Raw genomic sequence first — 20,492 nt, 5'->3', positions numbered from 1 at the left:
GCCAAGCATGTGTGTCGAATTCTTTGATATTCATTGGGCCACGTAGAAGTGAGGGATTAGCCTTCTGAGAACCGCAAATACATAATTAACTACAGAGAAGTACTTTATGTTGCCCATTTATAACAATTATTCAAATAATTGTAATCATCAGTCTTTATACAATGGATAAAGCCAATTAGAAATTGGAATACTTTCAGCCAATCCAAACACTGGAAAAATGGAAATTCTTCCTACTTAGATGCTTCTGTAATTTATTACTGCACTTACTCCTTCCCCTTAAATTGCCTAATTCTATAGTTTGGGAGCACCTGTGGACTTGGAAATCATCCATTTCACATTGGCCCACTGCCTTTAGGAGTTCTCTCCCAAGGGCAGTGGTGGAAATTTTTTCTTCCTTAGGATTTTAAATATTGGGAAATCCCAAACTGTCAAGAGAAGCTCTCATTGCCTAATTAGATAACTTCCCTCACTACCTTTCATGATCCTGAAAAGCCCAGTGGGGATGAGAGTCGGGGTGGGGGTGTGCATGAGGGTGGGGATTGACTCTTTATTTGCTTCATTTGATTAAATCTGTGTTTCTCTGGAAAAGTAGCAAAATCCTCTCTGTAGCCCCAGAGTGCATTTGTTTGATCTATTTTCTACTGCCAAAGCAGGGTTTTGTTTTTTATTTTGCTTATGTACTCAAATGCACTGTGCATTTTTTTCCTAATTAAATAGGCTTCCTCAGTCTTAGAACATTTGCATTGTTCTGTGACTTTTCTTATAGTATGAGCTTGCAAATAAAGCATCAGAAAATGGAAGTGGTTTCCTAGCCTAACCTCCTGCTTTCTCTTCTGTTGACCTCTAGAGAAAAGCTGAGCTAGGTAAGAAATAACACTCATGGGCAAAGCTTGGAGTGCTGCAAATACCAGCATTTCAAGGCCCCAGCTGGTTCTCTCCTGGCCTAACTGCTTTTTCAGCTTTGAGGGTGTTTGTTTTTCATTGAGTATCATTGATTTATGAAATACTTTTAAAAAAAATTTTTACATGTCAGATTTTCTGATGAAGGAATAACCTGCAATCTGCAGTTAACAGATGCTATGCCAATTTGAAATATGTGATCCAAGATAATCATAAATTGATAAAATGCTGTATTTGTCAGTATTGGCAAAGTATTTCAATTTGTAGCAAAACTTGAAATAAAATTTCTTACATACAGCGGTGTGGAGAATCTAAATAGAATTGTAATAAAGAAATGTAGCAGAGCATTGACAGCTAACAATCAGGTTTTATATTTTTGCATGCTGTTTCGAATGAGTGATTTTGAACATTCCCCTTCATGTTTCATGTGCTTTGAGTAGTGGAGACTGAGGAATATTTCTGCCTCTCATTGTCTATCAGTAATAAAATAAATTATTAGAGAATTGTATTTATGGCTTAATATATTTGAGCTATCGGGGAAAATAAAAAGATGGCAAGTGATTTGGCTCATATTTTCAAAAAAATTCATCCTCAGTTCTTAAGTGTTTTGTTTATGTCCCTCGAGGAATGGAAAAAAAAACGAGTTTGTTTTTACTTGTAAGGCCTTACTCAGTTGCCCAATTCCGCAGAAGAACTGGACAGTGAGGACCTCTCAGGTAAGGGCTAGTCATTAGGTAAGGTTCTGCAGTGTCCAACCTGTGGGAATGTTGTTCACTTCTGCTTAGTGGCCATTTTGAGTTGCAATCAGCAGTTTCCCTGATGCAAGCAAACCTGTCTTATAGAAATAAGCTTGTTTTCTGTTGATGATTGTTCTTCTTCCCCACACTTATCCACCTCCCTTTCTGCTGGAATTGGTATTTATATCTGAATGTATTTCATCCTGGGAAGATGTTCTGCACACAGTTGTTGACAATTTATTTTTCCAGTTGTACCACAACTATGCTAAGTTCAGTGGCTTGAAATAATTTTTGCATCCTAATTATATGATGGTTCAGAAAAAATTTTGTTGCATTTGTAATGCAGTTAAGGATGTTGGATTGTGGGACAAGATCTATTTCTTTAAAAGAAAAAAAAAGCACCTCTTTAAATCCTTACTGCCTACTTCTTTGGGATGGGCTGGTAAAGTCATGATCTGATTGTATTAGGAATAAGGGTGGGAGGGGGAAAGAAGGGGCCAATTGTTTTGTCACAGCCATGATGTAAACTAATTATCCACCTCAGACCTTTTTCACAGCAGACTGAGCACTTGCAAAAGTAGGTTTCATGCTTGATTCCAGGATTTAGGTGTTACTAATCCAGAATAAGAAGCATATCCTACAAAGAGGGGAGGGAGGAGATTTAAAGTGATCAGAGCTAAACAATTATATGAGTTCCCAAGCTATTGTGACAACTTCTAACCAGCTATTAGTTTCTTAAACATTTCAGTTAACCTCTTTATAAATAATGATACCTTCCACATTCTTCCCTAGGAAGTCTTTTCCATTATTGCCAGTGGGGAAAGTGTGAGAATTCACTTGCTCATTGGAAGAAGAGAATTGAGACTTCTCAACCCAGAAGTAGAGAGGCTGAGAGACTTGTCCTCTCTAATTCAGTCTGTACTTGATTGTAGAAGTCTTTCTTTAAATATTTCCAGCAGTGGATGATTTGTCCAGTTGCTCAAAGTCTCCCTTATCTCTGTTATCATTATGCTTTTGGAGAAGTTATTTCAGAGTTTATTCTCAACCTGCCTTTCCCTAACCCCCACCCATTGTTCCTGAGTATGACCTCTGAGGATAATCCAGAGTAAATTTAATCCTTTTTCAAAGTGATAACCTTGAAGATTCTTGAAGATGGCTACCATCTCCCACCAGTTTTTTAAGAGGTAGGTGTTGAGGCACTCTTTAATTGTAAGACTATTCCAGTCAGATAATTTCATCATTGCTCATCTCCACTAATTTCCAGAAATGAACATTATCTCTATTCCCCTTCCCCTTCCAGGTATTGATTTATTCCAAATCCTTAAATAAATAAGTGACCTGGGATGGTGGAGTGTCAAGGTTTAGAAGGAATTGGATTTCATTTTGTCTCACTTTATTATGCTTTATTTAGTGAAGCTACAAAAAGTTTAGCTGTTGACTTTTTTTTTCCTAATGCAGATGAGTGGTCCTTTCTTTTTTTGAAGCTTAATCCATTCATTAATATGAAAAGTAAGCAATTTATGAATAACTGTTTCTAGTTGTTTGAAGGTGTCTCTATGCTTAGTTCAGAATACTGATCCCAGTGAAAATGAGTACCTCAAAATGAAAGGGGCAAGAGCTTAGGTAGTTCTGGTGGGTAGAATCCAACCTTGTTCCTTCCCAGTTTATTTGCTTGGTCTGTCACCTAACAAGACAGGCAGATGTAATTTTTCTTCTTTTTAGGAAAAAGGTGACAATTTGCCCCCTCCATTTACCCACCAGGATCCAGTAATTAAGGCTGTTCTGTGTAGTTCAGGTCTGTTGTCACATACATCTATGCTGTGGCCCTATCAATCACCTACCAGTCAGGAACAATAAACCAATAACTGTTTGTGTTCATAATAATTCAGTTAAATTAATACATTAAGTTGTTTCCCTCCCCCCCTCCAACTTCTTCCAGATGCATCTCAGTCACATATTGCTCAACAGCATACGTCATGTAAAACACTGATGAACAATCAGGCAAGAACTAGGCTGCCTTTACATCTGGTTTGATGAACTAATCAAAAACTGATTAGCACCTTTGTTCAAAGGGGATGCTGATTAATCAATTATTATTGATTGTGAGCCTTAGCTTCACTCTTCAGCTAAGAGATGTCTGGAAAAAAAAAACAACCAATAAAAATTGAGCAGCTGTCATAGTGTTTAAATTTATTAAAACAAAATACATTATTTTTTATGAAGCTGTCTTGAAATGGGTCACTGAAGGGGAGCATATTGATTGAAGAAGGATGAACTCCTTGAATTCCTGTAGCTTAGAGACCGAATTCAATTATAATACAAGACAAACAGGTTAACACCCGTCTTAAACAGTCCATCAATAAATTAGAGTAGGTGTTGCACACTTAATGCTAAACTGTGGTAATGAATAATATTACCATCCATTCCCTGCTGTATCTTGGTAGCAATTTCATCCTTTCTTTATTGGGGATAAATATTATATACTATATTTCCTTTGAAATAATGACAGCTTGATCTCTAGTCCCCATTTTTTTCCTCCCCCAAAAAACATACACCAGTGCTGTTTCAGTTAATGACATTTTCATAAGCAGCATATGGTACTCCATCCTCTTGCAGCAAAGCTAGTTGCCCAGCTGATCCTCCTCTTTAATCTGCATTTAAAAAAAAATATTTCATGCCTTTATGTTAAGAGATTTAATTATTGGTAGACCTGGGGAGCTTATCCAGTTTTTCTTTGAACCCTTTCATTTACTTTTTTGGGTGTTAACTTTATTGATGATGGATCCACACGAGTTTTTGAATTGTTTTATCAATTACATCTGCTGTTTGCTAGTGACAGCTGGTGGTTATTGCCACCCGTGAGGAATAGGATAGCTTTAAGCATATTTATTCCTCTATTTTATTTTAAAACCTTAAAAAAATTTTTTTTTAATCTTTCCTACACCACAGTCTTTCCCTTCAGCAATGGAAGGGCCTTTGGGAAACATTTAGTGTTGTGCAGTGATAAATATAAAATGTCCCCAAATGAATGGCCGTCTAGCACATATAGAGAGATCCATCAGCCTTCTCTTTTAAAGAACAAGTACTAAGAAGAAACTACAGATCTATCACATTTCCCCAAAACATGCTTTAAAATCTTGGATGACATACCATAATATGAATTGGAAAAGTCTGGCAGCTTTTTTTTTTTTTTTTTTTTTTTTAATATTAGAAAGATAGGGGTAAAGACCTAATCTGTGGATAGCTTTGGCAGACTATCTCCTGATATTAAGAGCCTGAATAAATCATAGTATTACCTTCACAACACAAAGCAAACATTAGCTCAAAAACTGTCAAATTAACCTAGGCTAATTTTTGACCCAAGGAAAATGTAAAGGACTTTGAGTTGGTTTGGAAATTATGCTATTGGGTATATTGACAATCAGCTGCTAGAAAGTCTCTAAAGGTCTGATCTTTGTTACTTTTTGGGGGCAATCATTTCTTTTTTCCATCCTCAGAAATGCAGCTTGACTTTTCTGCAAGATGCTCCTCCTATGTTAATAGACCAAATCATAAGATACCCTTGCTTTTCTTTCATTATCAAAGATAGCATAAAATGTGACCGCTAGTTTGTCAGGCAGACCATCTAGTTCTTTTTTTTAAAGTCCCAGAGAGAGGCTATGTAGGTAGGAACACCTGAACTGCACCTTACTTTTTTTTTTTTTTATCTTGGAATTAGCCATATTTTTGAAAAATATAAAAAGTTTGGTTTGAAATTATAAATCTAGGGGGATTATCTCCCATTTTGAGAAGTATTGTTCCTTAGAAGTTCCTTTTCAAATCTGCAAGACTTCAATTTCTAGATGCCTGGCTAGGAAAGATAATCGCCCCTATCACCCACTGCTGCTTCCTTTGGCAGGAATGTGGGAAGGAAACAAGGGATTGATTTCTAATTTCATTGGCAGGTTCATTGTCCTAAACTCTAGAAGTCATTTACCTCCGAGGTGGTTGTAAAAAACATCATGGGAAATACTAAAATGTTCAGGTTGGGAAAAATTAAAACATTGCTTGCTTTATTGAATAAATAAGAGGCACTGAGGTTTGAGCAGTGGTTCTGTGCCCTTGCTAATCACCTCATGGCTTGCTTACGGCATGCACTTCATGATTTTGATGGTGATTTGGCATAATCCAACATGCTGCTGTTATTCCTCCATGGCCAAGAATGAGTCTAATAATAAGTAAGAACTTTTCCTTCAAACTAAAAGACAGGTGGGCAGACAAAATGTGAACTCCAGATCTACAGGTTGGACACTACTCTGGAGTGACTTCACCATATTCATTAACCCATCTTCCCAGGAATCTCCCAAATCCCTAAGGTCCACTTGAGCATCTTTCTGTAAAAGAGAGATTCTAGTGGGATATGTCTATGTAGAGACAATCTACTTAACTATATGCTCTTAATAGATGTGCTCTTATTTAAAGGAAAACTTTAGTGTTGTTCTCATTCCTTACTGCTGCTTTTGATTATAAAGCTTCAACCCAATGTTATGTCCTTATTATTTGATATGTAGAGATGATCGCTACACAAATGTGCCTTTTGGTCTGCCTGGTGATGCAGAATACTACAGAGGATTTGCATCTTGTTAGTATCCACTGGAAATCATTTTTGCTGTTGGTTAAATTAATTAACTCAAGTAATTTGAAAGAGGGAAACTGACAAAAAAAAGGCAACAACTTTAATATTCAGTTATAAAATGTGTCACCTTTAACCAGACACTTCCCATAAACCCGGCCACCTCAAAGAACACTAACTCTAATATAATCCAAGGGCGAGGTATATGTAGCTCCTTAATATTGTCGGTTCTCCAAGTGTTTATCAAATGCTCTTCCTGAAGATGGGCATTCAAAGAAATATGAGGAATGGCCTTACTCTCAAGTTTTTTATTTGCATTGCCTTATATTAATGATGAAGTCAAAGATAAAAATAGGTATAAAGGTTTTTCTAGTGTCTATACTGTTTTATACAATAATAAATCATTTTGCTTAGTGGGATCATAATTCTGCATCTCCAGGTTGAACCTTCTTCAGGAAATATTCTTGGGTTGTATCAGATAATTTCTCCTCCCCTCCACCCAGCAATCTTTATTAATTTTGATGCTATTGTAGATCACAGTATATACATATGTGTGTATGTATATGTATGCATATATATGTAATTTTTAATGGGAGCCAATTGAGCTCAGTATGGTATGATAATCAACTACAGTTTTCCTTGAAGTTGCTTAAAATAGTTTCTTTGAAATGTTAGTGTGGTTATAGTTAAAAATTGATTAAGATAGATGTAGTTAAAGTGTAGTACTAGATGCCTGTAATGCAATTCCGGAATCTTGCTGGTTTTCTTTCCTTCCTTGCATTTGTTCCTCCTTTCCCATCCTTCTAAGAAGAAAGGTTATGCTGTATAGAGGCTAGTGTGCTCCAATATATATTAACATCTTAATGGGAAAGCTGTGCATGTCCTGTATACATTTACTACTCTCTGACAAGAGGGAATTAAATGTCAGAAGGATTTGTAGCATCTATAATTGAATTGGTGCTGAGAAAAGCAAATCTTAAAGAAGAATAACATATTAGGATTAGCAAATAATGTGGCATTTTGTCAGCCCATGCCATTCAGTGTGTTCCCCTTCAGTAATAAAGTTGTGCTTTTCAAAATACACACTTATTTGTGTTACAGTAGATGGGAAACACAATCGGTGCTGAAAATGATTAGCTCCATTTTTCAACAGTGCCAGTGTTTGTTTTTTAAGGTCATGTTTTTTCCCCCTCCAGTTGGGGGTGAAACACTGGAATTTTCTCTTCTTCTCCCCACAACCCCAGCAAAATGATAGTGAATGACATCATAGTCATTAAGCTTCCCCCTGGTTAGACTAATCCCTGTAGCCCCAAGGGGCTTGAGTCAGCATTTCCATTAGAAGCCCTTATTTTAAGAGTTTATAATTGAACTGGCTTGTCCAGAAGGCTCTCAGCCCAGGAAACGAAACTTTATAAGCTAAATTGGATAGTGGAAATGTTGCAAAAATTCAACATTTCTGACCTTTTCCTTGTTCAGCTGTAAATGTACAACACTGTAGTGGGCTGGGCATCTGTCCAGTAATTAGAAGCAGCAGGACCAAATATTATTAGAATCTCTCCATCCGTTAAGTGTTTGCTTTGAAAATTAGATAACTTGTAACTTACAAAAATGCAAATATGTCTCTGTAAGGGAAGTGTATAACTCTCTACAAATTGGTTAGTTGTGCTTTAAATTATCAACTGGAGACGTTTTGATAATGTCAAGGTAAGTCAACTAAGACAGTCTTTCGTCCTCATATCCTAAGTATTATCTGACCATACTAGCAAGCAGAGGCAGCCCCTTTCCTTTTCAGAGTAATTTTATGGATTAGAGTCATAAAGCTTGGTGTGGTTTTGACAAAATGATCTGACAAAAAATATTCTCCAAGTTCTTTCTATAGCTCCAGACTTTGATGTGAAGAGTTTGAGACCTTTGTACCAAAGAATTTTTCTGGCCATGATCCTCCCTGTTAAGTGGCTAGTTGATGGTATTCACAGGCCAATTATTTAGTTGTATAGATGATGCGTTGAATATGGCCTTTTGTGTGAGAAATGGTGACATTTCCTGTGCAAACACAGGAAATCCAAACTTATACCATTTGTGCATCTACTCAAATTACATCACCCATATTAGACTGTAGCTACAGATTATGGACATCATTCCTAAGGATCAAGCAGCTAAATTGCCAGAATGGCCTATCAGGAGATTTTAGCAAGTAATGAGAGATAAAAAGGAGATGAGAGGAGAGACACCCTACCACCACTTCCACCTCCACCTCCACCTCCACCACACCACTTCCACCTCCATCACCACTACCGCCATTTGCCCTAGTTAGTGAACAAAAAAATAGCTTCTAGTAGCCTTTGCAGTGGAGGCAAGAATCCTCCTACCTGACTGCCTACAGGGAAAGGGGTCAAACCGGGTTACTTGGCCCAAGGTAAGATAATAGGCCACTTGGGCCATTCTTTCTCCTCCTCCTTCTTCTTTTCCCTCAAGAGCTCCTTTGACTTATAGTGATTCTCTGATTTAGGCAGTTGTGACCAACTTAGCATTCACTTGGCAGGTGTAGACTTTCACCTGCTTCCAAATTCTCAGCTTTTTGTCTTGAGCAAACCAAATTCCAGAATATCAAACAACTCCTGATGCCTCTTTTTTTTTTTCAGACACTTTCACTGCTCTCTGAGCCCTATAAGGAACTCCAAGATGTGAATGACTAGGCAGGAAGATGCCTAAGCCCTTTGATAATATTTGTCAGAAAGGTTCACCAAACCCTCAGCTCCCTAAAAAAAATAGATTCTGTGAAGGTAGTGTGGCCTTTTTTTTAACCTTGAGATTACCTGTGCAGTGATTTGGATCAGACTTTGCAAAGCCCAATTGTACTACATCATCAAATTACTACACTGGTAGACTCATTTTGCTAGGGCCAGACTGCAAGCAGAAAACTCCCTCTGCCTTGTTAGATAAAGGGGTAACTTTCAAATAAGTATAAATTATTTCCAGACAATGAATTCACATATGCCAATTAATGGAACAATTCTGATATTGTGGAAGTTGAACCTCATCTAACCTGAAAAAATGAACTTATTTTACCCATTCAGATGAAATTCAAAATAATCTTCCTACTGATCTACCCAGTTCATATATCCATTTTAAAAGTAGTAGCGGACAAAGCATTCAGCTCATTTGTTTCTCTTTTGCACCTTTCAGATAGGGAGCCAGACATTTGGAGATGGAAATTTGGAGTTAATAGGTCCTCCCTGAGAAGGGCCAGTCCTCCAGGAGACTTGGGGGTGATAACAAAGGCCAAAACTTTTTTAAGCCTCTTACCTGAAAGTAATTTCTCAAGGAATCTTCCTGAACTCCAAGTATGAAGGATCTGTCAGGCTGCTGTTTGTAAAAGCATTTCCTTTGATAGTCCATATTTCCTTTAGTCCCTGGTCCTCATCCTGGCTAGTATAAGCCTAAGCCAAGTCTTACAATACTGTTTTCCATCATGAGTGAGTTCTAGACAGTTCTTAGCCAATCCCTTCTGGTAGGTAACAGTTCTCCTTGATATTTGTTGCCCAAGCCAGTAGATAACACTCCTCCTACCCTATATATGAAAACAAATGGAAAGAACCAAGATGAGCCCCAAACAGTTATGACCTATATATGTGAGGCCAAGTGGTGACAGAAGCAGTAGCTAGCTGGTGAATTGGGCAGAGTTCTATTTTCATCTACCACAATAAACCTGAGAGGTGGCAGTGGGAAGTGAGGGAGGAGGCAGTAAGGAACTCAAAGCCTACAATATTCCCTCTAAATTAAACATTGGTAACCTTCTGTGGCTCTCCACAGTAAATGAAGGCAAGGGAAGATGTCTTGGAGATTAACTGGTGGGGTAGTAAACTTCCTAGTCAAAGAAGGTATCAAAAGACAGCAGAAGAGATTACCCTTCTAATTTAAGTGGCTATAAAATATGGTTGCCTTAAAAAATATATATATAAACTAGAAGGGAGTTTTCTTAATTAGGGGGATAGGGCAAGTAAGTACAAAAAACGATGGAAATCAAGCTTGTTTGTTTGTAAGCCCATTTACAGCAAGGCTTATAACAAAGTAACTACCCTCTGGTTAAATCCCATTCAGTGTCATAGTTTGTCTCCCTGAGGGATCACTTTTCTTGGACTTGGATTGTTGCCAAGTGTGGGAGCAGGTAACAGTGAATATACTTTACTGTTAGGTAGGCATGGATGTGTTCCTCAACAAAGCTTTGGCTAAATCAAAGACCACCCATTTAAAGAGAGACTATCTAGGGGGTTGGCTTGGCTATTTTTGAATCTTCTTTTGGCCTTCACTTAATTTCATAGGATCACCCTCCACTCTCTTCAAGATCTGGCTGCTTTGTCTCTTAAAGACATCTTTAAGACATCAAGTTAAAAGACAATTTTCAGGATGTCTGGAACTCATGGCAGTTGGATAAGAGTTAATTCTTATCATTACACAATCCCTTCTGTGATCATTCCCTTGGGGAAAATAACGCTTATTCAATTTTGTATGATTTTTTTGTTCCCTTTTGGTCAGTTCTAATTTTACAACTTAAGTGTCTTTTTTTTTCCCTCCTGCTAATCCTTTGAATGGGTGAGTGTATCCAGTGTGTAAAGCACATGCCTTTAGCAGATATAGTGTCCCATGAGGAGTGCTTTTCTTCAACATGTTTTCTTTCCCCAAAAATAGTTTCCCTAGTGGAGCTATACCTTGTTGAAATTACTTGCATGACAGTGAATACTGTAGCAAATGCAGTCAGCAACACTTTTGGCTGAGGAGGGAGATTCCTCACTACCATGCTTCAAATTTAGCTTATTAGATGTGTCACTGGAGGGGATCCCACATCATGGAGCTGGCTAATTGGCTGCAGTGTACTCTGCTTCCTACCCATCTCTATTCCCCAATTAAACCCCCTCATCCTGTAGTCCCGGCCAACCCTGCAGCTACTTCTGGTTTTAGTATTTTTGTTTATGTGGGGTTCCCTCCCTTCCCCCCACCTCTTTTTTGTGGTCCTTTCAAATGTAACTTAATGAAACACTTTAAGGACTTCATTTTTAATTTAAACTCGTTTAATTAAAATGCATTTTGTAGAACCCTCAGTCACGAGTTATTTCCCCACATCCTTCAGTACTTAATCTCAGAGCAGAATTGGAAATATCGATAGAAAGTGTAAATCATGCCCTCCTGCTGAAAGCGTTGTATCAGGTTTCGGCTCAAAAGAGCACCATTACCTTTAGCTGTCACGGATCTGTACACTTGATCGATAAACTTCAAATATTATTAGAGGTGGAGGCTTCAGAGATTTGCTCTGTTCTTTGGAGAGAGACAGAGATAAATCTTTCTTAAAAATTGACTTGAATTTGCACTCTCAGTCTTCCTAGTGAAATGCATTTCTCTTAGGCGTCCAGCAACTGCAAGGGGAACAGATTTATAGGCCATGTGCTTCTTGTACTGAAAGATTTAAATGGTAAATCCTTCACATATGACTTCACAAATCATGTAAAGTTAAAAGATTTTTACCGTTTCTGTTGCTGCTGTGCTTAAATTGTAAGGTACAGCTAGTAAATCATTTTAATGGAGGTGTCGTACTTGACTCAATAAAAAAAAAAAAAAGACAATGGTTTAGCTTCCATTCCAAAATGTTAATGTATTAATCAACGGGAGAATAATTGTATTTTACTATGTTATAAATCTTGGGTGCCATTAGGATTTCAGCAAGGGGTGATGTAGCCACATTCCTAAATTAAAATTGTTTACACTGCCATACATTCATTCTACATCACCATAGCTCATTCTAGGTTCATTTTGGAGTTGTTCCCCAGCCAAACATGTCGTTCCTCAGTCGGAAGAGGACATCCTGAGGGAGCAATGCTTATAAAAGAAAATTAATTGCATGCAGAGGTGTTAAATAAAATAAAAACTGTCTGTGGCAATGTACAATTATTTCTTGCTGTCTTTTTTTGGAATAGGTTTTTATATTTTAGATTAAGCCTTACTGCCTCATAGATCCTAAGTGGAGTGGGCACGTCACTTGTATTTAGCTTTAGTGTCCTTGCTTTATCTCTAGGCCAGAGTGGTTTTCCAGATCCTCAGCTTGCCTATGCATAGAATATCATTCAGCATCCATGTAAGTGGGCTGTCTCTCCTTGTCTCCAGCCCATGCTATTGCCTGGAGGTGCCATTCTGAATGCCCTTAAATTACTAGGTCAGCCTCTTTAATTAGGATCTGCAACTGTACATGGACAGAGTGACTGACATTTTAGACTAGGTCAGGATCAGCCAGTTAGGTCCCCTGCCCTCCCCCACACCCTCCTTCCTTTCTCTCCCTCTGCTTGCTCCACATGCATTAGTGACCCCAGTGCTACTTATCACAAAATTGCCTTGTGGGGAGAGCAGATCAGTTCAGCACCGGACAGGTCAGTTTGTTCCCTCTGCATAACTCGATCCACCTCAATTGTTCTTTCCAACTTCTCCATTAAAAAACAAGATGACCTTGTCACCCGGGAAGCAGCGTCCCCGAGGCTTGGGAGCGACTTGTAATAAGCTTTGCATCCCTATCCCTCTTCTGATTTTGGCAGATTCCCGAGCAGGTGAAGACAACTCAATTCGGGCGGTGGATCACGCGGTGATCGGCGGAGTGGTGGCTGTGGTGGTGTTTGCCATGCTGTGCCTGCTCATCATTCTGGGGCGATACTTTGCTAGACATAAAGGTAAGCATGGCATTGGGGGTGATGGGGAAACCCTCCCGCCGTCCCACTCCCCCACTCTGCCCCTGAGAGGTGGCTTGGTTTGCCTGGTCACACAACCTAACTTCCGAAATCAGGGAAATGGGGAGAAGACGCTGCAGGCGCCGAGGAGGACTGTGGAATTAGTGGTCAGTCTTCTCCTTCCACAGATCTGTGCCTTCTAACCTAAGGCATTGGAGGTGTGGGGCTGCTGGGTCCACTCTCAGTGCCACGCGAAGGATAAAAAGCTAGCCTTGCTTTCTCTTCAGTCGTCAGGGGTGTGGTGTGGAATCCGACAAAGCTACATAGAGAGGTCTTTTGTTTACTCCTTCTGGCGGGGAGGTGGATGGGTACATTCCCGGCCCAGAAGTGCTTCTTTGTAATCTGGTCACAACAAAAAATACTTCCCTGGATTGATAACATCCCAGTCGAAGAAATCCATTGGTCTAAAAACCACATAAATATGTATTTTTAAAATTATCAGTGCAATAGATTTAAATTGCTATTAATCATCACACTTATCAAATGTGCAATCTGGATGTGCAATCATCTCTTCCAACTCTCCGCCTCTCTGCCCCATGCTGCTCTAATCCTCTTCTCCCCTTCTGGTAATTTATTCTTTTTCTTTTTCGGCCCTTGTCCTTCTCGGTTGTGTTTTCGAAGCACTTTGGGGATTTTCATTTGCTATTAAAATCTAGGTGTTTGAAGGATTTGGTTCTGGGGAAAGGCAGTTTGAGTCCTACAAGGGAGCCCTGAGGAAACAGCTGCTTTCGGCATCCAAATGCTTTAGTTCAGGCTTAAAATCATTTGGTTTCCTTAAATTCACACATTTTCCTCTATCTCCAGCCCCAGTAACCAGTGTGGTTTTTGAATAACACATTCCAGGCCTTTCATATGTTAAACTTAAACGACAGTACCAAGATTAGAGCAATTAGTACCAGGGACCAAACAGGAAAGCTAAATGTGGATGATCATAGGAAGAGGACTTTGAATTACCAAAATGAAGGTGGGGGAAAAGGGCCAAGGACAAACATGTTTCCACTTGGCCCTCCCATTCTCTGGATTTTCACTTTAAAAACCTATATACTGGCCACTTTTTACTTATTTGTTAAGAACCTTTAGAGAGAAATGACACAATAGAATCTTTTCATTGTGCTTTGAACTCCTCCTGTATATCCTTTTCCTTCCATGGTGGGAATGGTTCTGACTTTTATCTTATGTATATAGTCCACTGGGCCTCCATGGTGAAAATAGGTGGGTTGATTTCCCAGGGCTTTATTTATGGTCTCTATAAAGTAACTATGGTGACCTACAAATTCATGAATTAGGGCTCTTTCTTCAACTACCTAAGATAGACATTCTGCCTTGAATACCACAATCGTTACATGTCATTGCTCAATTTTGGTTCCCAGTCTAAAAAAAGAGAATTGGGATAAAAATCAGATATATTTCTGACAAATCAAGCCACATCCCTTTTAATAAAGACAAGCAGCTTTCATCTAGATTATATCAGAAAAGCATAAAGAGGACCCTAATTCATAAATTTGCTAATTGTTCTTCCCTGATTCGATTGTTTGCCATGTACTCGTGCCTCTCCCTGTCGTTCTGTGCACACTTTCATCAGCTCTTCAGCTTTCTGCATTTTTAGCTCCCACTCACGTTTTCTTCTGCTGACATCCTCTGGTCATAATCACTGCTCTAATGTCTCATTTGCTGAATTATATCGCAGCGATTCAGTTGGAGTGGTGCCTGTGGAACCCCTGGATTCCCATTTGTCTCACCCACCTCCCTTTCTTCCTTCAATTGTTTTTTCCCCTCCGCTGCCCGCACACCACTTCGGCTGATGATGGCCATAAAGCAAGTCGCCATCTCTGTACCACTTTACACAGAGGCCATCAGACAGTCACGGTACTTTTACCACTTCATCTTTCAGGTACATACTTCACTCATGAAGCCAAAGGAGCCGATGATGCAGCAGACGCAGACACAGCTATAATCAATGCAGAAGGAGGACAGAACAACTCTGAAGAAAAGAAAGAGTACTTCATCTAGATCAGCCTTTTTGTTTCAATGAGGTGTCCAACTGGCCCTATTTAGACGATAAAGAGACAGTGATATTGGAACTTGCGAGCAACTCGTGTGTTTTTTTTATGAATGGGTGGAGAGATGTGAGACTGGGAAGGTCTGGGATTTGCTGTGTAAAAATGTTCTTCATAAAGTACACTCTGCTGTTTGACACCTCTTTTTATTTTTTGTTGTTATTTTATTTTGTTTTTATTTTTTCAAATCCAAGTTAAACTTGGATTTAGTTTAGTTGAGTCATTTGCAGAAAATTCTGTGCCTTGTTTTTCTTTCTGTGGATTTATTTTTCCCTCTGTAGCATCTATTTTGAAATTTGCCTGCTGGAATTCCTTAGACGTTTTTGGTTCTTTTTCTCCTCCCCTATTTCTTCCCTCCTTCTTTTGTTTCTTTTCAAAATGTCACTTGTTTTCTGTTTGAAACTCAATTTCATAAAAGGAGAACCAGCACAGTTTCAATTTCATAGTTCAAAATTTAGTGTATCCATAATCCATTCTTCTCTGTTGTCCTAAAGGTTTGGGTGAACAAACAATGAAAACTCTTCACTGTTGCCCATGTTCCCAATGCTTAGGGCAGCAGAGACTAGAAAATTAGACTGTGATTCAGAAAATGTTCTCCGTTTGCCACGGAGAGACATTGCTTACTACACAGGGTTATCTGCAAGTGAGGTATGTCACAATGAGATTGAATCTGTCTTTAATTCTGTGTCTGTAGACTGCTCAGTAGAGGTACCTCACACTGTCCAGGCAGATTTGGGACATAAAGGACTCCTCCTTTTCTAGTGCCCTAAACAGACTTGACAGGTGAAGGTTATTCCTTTTGTACAAGTGGACAAATTTGTTTTGCCACCAGTTGGCAAATGGGGAGGGGGGGGAGTAAAAAAAAAATCTGCTCTGATTATTTCTGTTTGAAATGGTTCCATCCACCTTTCCCAATTGGCCTTACTTCTCACTAATTGGTTGGAAAAAGACAAGTCCGCATGGTGTGTGAAGGACTTTGAAAGAACAGGGTTTTTTGTTGTTGTTGTTGTTGTTGTTGTTTTTTTCCTTTGTGCTTAGTTAGGAAGGCAGTAGGATGTGGCCTGCATGTACTGTATATTACAGATATTTGTCATGCTGGGATTTCCAACAAGAGTCTGTGTGAAACTTTCATTCCTTCAGATTCGGTTTGACAAAGGCAAGAGGGACAAAAGAAGGGTCGGTATTGTTCTCACACTGGTCTGCTGTCGATCTCAGTTCTAGAAAGGTCAGAGCAGAGGTGGAAAAACAGCATGTAGAGGTTTTCAGTTACTTAATCAAAACTCAAATGTGAGTGTTTTTATCTTTTTACCTTTCATACACTAGCCTTGGCCTCTTTCCTCAGCCTTAAGAACCATCTGCCAAAAAAATTACTGATCCTCGCATGATGGCAGCCATAGTACACAGCTACTAAAAATAAGTTACCTTGAACACATCTTAGATGGGGAGCCTTGGGAGAAAGCAGGGGAAGTTACCAGTGACTTTTTTTTTTTTTCAAAGAAGTGTGGGGGTTTTCATTGAAACTTCAAGAAAATCGAGAAATGACCCTGAAGGTCAAAAGCTAAACTTACCATCTAATTTGGTAAGGTTCCAGACTCATGACAATTGTCCCTATTGGAAAGATGGCATCAAAAAAGATAGATCTATATATAAATATATATATTATATAACATTTTCAGTGAGTAATTTTGGATTTTGCAAGTAATTTTTGCATTTTTACTATTGTTATATTATGTGGAAAACTTATGCTGATTTATTTAAGGGAAGAAAAAAACAAGTGTCAACTTTTTGTTAATTTTGGACCGTGTTTATTTGTTTTTTTTTTTCTTGTCTTTTTTTTTTTTTCTTAACCTTTGGTAGAACCATGGCAGTACGGGGGCCTCTTGGGAACGGACTGATATATAAAAGAAAACCCATTATTGAGCAGTATTTTGTGTTTACCCCCCCCCCCCCAGTCCTAAATACTTAACCAAGTCCAAAAGATCTGTAAGAAATAACCCTTTTAACAGTGAATTTTATAGTGTGTGGCTCTACATAGAGCCTTTAGCATCAGTTCTAACCACAGTAGAAAACCACCTCAGAGGGTGAGAACCATTTAGCATGTTGTAAGAGGGTTGTTTTTTTATTTTAGTTGCTGTTTCTATTTTATTTTTATTTCTAACATCACTTACAGAATTGGCATCTTGTTTTTGGAACTGCCCATCTTTATGTTTAAAAAAGTGTACAGTAGTGCAGTGTTACTGATGTAACTCTATGACTTACAATGTTGACATGTCTCAGGTTCATGTGTTTTGATTGGTGTTTTCCGTCTCAGGTAGATTGCAAAGTGTAGGCCCCACACATTGGAAAATAAATAAATAAAAACAAAGCAAAAACAGGAAATTATGGATTTTAGTTGTATATTGGTTTATGTATTTTTCTTAAGTATACAGTGCACTGTTTGAAATGTATTGTTGAGTATTACTTTGTACAGGTCGATCAATTTTTTTTCCAGAGTGAAGAAAGAACAAACTTGTTTTTTTTTTGTGTTTTTTAAAGGAATATAAAATAATGAAGGATGTATAATTGATGCCAAATAAGCTTGTTCTTTAGTCACACAGACGTTTTCCTTTTCCCCTTAGGCCAGTTCTGTTTTTAAGGTGTACATGGACGATGTTACAGTGTAAGAAACTCCATATCCATTATGTTCCCATTCGCATTTTGTATTGGTTCATGTATACCATTTTTACAAAAAAAAAAGAAGTACTATAAAATATCTGTCTTCTTAATAAAAAAATTAATGTTACCAAGTGATCCTTTTCATCTCATTATGGACTCTTTACCTCCTCAGCCTGAGAGAGGAAAGTCAGGATTCAGGTCCTGACTTTCTTCTTGGGAACTTCTTATATGGCGCCAAGATCGCTAGCAGTAGAGCCCCGGAAATCCACTACTGTGTTCCTCCTTTCTGTTCATTTGTTTTTTTTTTTTTTTCCTTCCCTCCCTTCTCCATTTTTCTCTCTCACTCTCGCTTTCTCCCACCCTTTCAATGGACAGGTGAGCCAGGTGCTCTGGCCAGCACAGCTTTAGACATCAGTACCAACATGGCGCAACGGGCATGTGTCGGAGATGCAGTAGTGAGCCAGCCAGGACAGGGGCCTCCCTTTCATATGGATTTGTTTCCCACCCCCAAACCCACCCCTCCCTCTGCTAACTTTCCTGTGTCTGCTGCTCCACCTGTCTCTCACTTTGGGATTGACTGTGTAAAGATTCATTCAGACTTCATCACTAAAAAATTCTCTCTCTCTCTCTCTCTTTCTCTCTCTCCCTCTCTCTCTTTAAATGAATGATTATCAGAAATAACTCAACAGACTACCAAATATTGTTCCTGTTTTCAGGCTGCTGGTGCTTTCAGACATGGAAATTCAGTGCATTTGAGTCTGCTGTTATATTCATTGCTCTTCAAGCTGAAATGAGCAGTGAATGCTCCTTAATTAACCAGACTTCCCCTTAAGTTGCTTGGCTAGCACTTCATCATTCTCATGAAGCCGCCACTCTTCTCCCTCCCTTTTCCCCCCTCTCCAGGTTCATTTTGTCAAGTATAGCAGGGGGGGAAACTGAGGCAGAAAAATAGAAAAGCTGTCTCCATCCTGGCACTGCTATTGACTTGCTGAACAAGTCATTTTTTTCTTCCCGGGCCCCTGAGTAGCCTTCTGTGAAATTAAGTAAGCTATATTCTCAGCACTAGCTGGGATAAAGAGGTATAAACCATGACTCTTGCCCTCAAGGAGCTTCCCCTGAGCAAGTAAAACAGTGAAGAGCAATAAAAAACAATAACATGAAATGTTAAATTGTGTGTTGCAAACTAAAGGGTAGCAGTGTATCAGTGGAAATTTGGTCACTGGATTGAGCCAGAGCCCCATCTGCTCTCACTAACTAGCTGTGCCATTCCAGAAAAGCCACTTGATTCTGTCTCCCCTTCTGGGCCTCAGTTGACTCACCTGCAAAAAGAGGGGTTGAGCCAGATGACCCCTAAGCTTCTTCCAGCCCTCAGTGTTATGGTCTGCGATGAGTTAGGAGGCAGCATGATGCAGTGCATGAATCACTTCGCTTGGAGTATGGAAGACCAAGGTTCACATCCCACCTTAAGCAGCTGTGTGACCCTGGGCAAATTTTATTACCTCTCTGCTTTAGTTTTCCCATCTGTAAAATGAAGGAGTTGGGCCCAGTGACCCTTCCACTTCCAGGTCTGTAGTCCTATGCTACTGGAATCGCTGGGGAAGGATTCTTGAATGGTTGCCCATGCTAGGCTAGGCCAGTAAGAATGAATAAGAAGGGCATTCTCAGGATGCTAAACCCACAGGACAGAGAGTGGTAGTAGCACAGGTAAAGGAACAGGGATGGGAATGACCAGCACTACAAGGAGACTCCTGGCTTTTGAGGAAGGTCAGTGTTCAGAGCGGGGCTACAGAGGTGGGGCAGACTATGGAAGGAACTTAAAAACTAGGCAAATATTTGGAAGGAACTTTAAAGGCTGAAGAACAGACATGAATTCATGGGTTAAAGGTGGGCGGGTGGAAGGGGAAGCCAGATGACAAAATAAAAAACAATGGAAAGGATTTTTCCCAGGAGCAAAGTAATAAGACTGGAAGAGGCATGATATTAGCTCTACCTCCCAGACTTCTGTGAGACCTGGCCAAATCATTTCACCTCTCTGGGTCCCAGTTTCCTCATCTATAAAATGAGGGGGTTGGAATCTATGATCTCCAGCTCTGAGTCCTATGAACCTTGCTCTAAGTAGAGACTTCTTTCTCATGAAATGCCTACATTTCTTCTCCCTTGATAAATGTTCTGTACCTAGAATGTTTCCAAAGATTGTGGCAAGTTTCTCTTATCTTAATTACCTGTGGGGCAAGGCCACAGAGTTGGCTTAAAAATCGGAGAAGAGGAACTCGAGATTATTCATTTGACGGAATCATGAGCAAGGTTAACACTCTCCCTGCACGTTGGGAATCATTGCTCGGGTTCCTGCATGGTGTGCATGTGCAAGTGGGCATGGTTGAGAGCATGCTCTTATGAGAACCTCAGAAGCAATGAAAGTCCCACTTGGCATGAGAATTAAAATGATCCTTATTTTCTTAGGAGAGATTTCAGGACTGTTTTGGCCTGGATGAGTTTTTCCAGCACCATCAACCTGGATTCCAAGGTGAAAGACGGCTGTTATTGGTGCGGTCTTAAAATAACTTTATTTTTTTTTTTAATATCCAAAGTGAAATTCTTGTACTGTTATAGGTTAATTCCATGAAAAAAAAATGTTCCTCTTATACTGTCATCTGAAATTTTGGTAGAACTTGTGAAATAGTGGATACAGAGCTGCAGGTCTTAGTCAGGAACGACCTGGGTTCAAATACTCTTCTGAATCATGGGCTAATCACTTAACCTCTCT

At 39.2% G+C, this 20,492-nt stretch overlaps 1 protein-coding gene across 6 annotated transcripts in view; it reads left to right on the top strand.

Moving 5' to 3' along the window:
- Positions 1–17,043, top strand: part of CADM1 (cell adhesion molecule 1) — a 348,388-nt gene extending 331,345 nt beyond the window's left edge. For 4 of the 6 annotated variants that reach the window (XM_031961274.1, XM_031961273.1, XM_031961271.1 and 1 more), the window contains 2 exons: positions 12,828–12,959; positions 14,908–17,043. In XM_031961274.1, the coding sequence (XP_031817134.1) occupies positions 12,828–12,959; positions 14,908–15,026 (251 nt within the window). In that variant the 3' untranslated portion in view covers positions 15,027–17,043. Of the gene's footprint in view, positions 1–1,562; positions 1,617–12,827; positions 12,960–14,907 lie in introns of all 6 variants that reach the window. The other 2 variants (XM_031961270.1, XM_023499443.2) reach the window with 1 other exon arrangement.
- The last annotated feature ends 3,449 nt before the right edge of the window (positions 17,044–20,492 follow it).

This window comes from Sarcophilus harrisii, chromosome 3, assembly GCF_902635505.1.
Source record: "Sarcophilus harrisii chromosome 3, mSarHar1.11, whole genome shotgun sequence".
Classification (NCBI taxonomy): domain Eukaryota; kingdom Metazoa; phylum Chordata; class Mammalia; order Dasyuromorphia; family Dasyuridae; genus Sarcophilus; species Sarcophilus harrisii.
The sequence above is the reverse complement of the archived record's forward strand: the minus strand, read 5'-3'. Positions and strand labels throughout refer to the sequence as shown.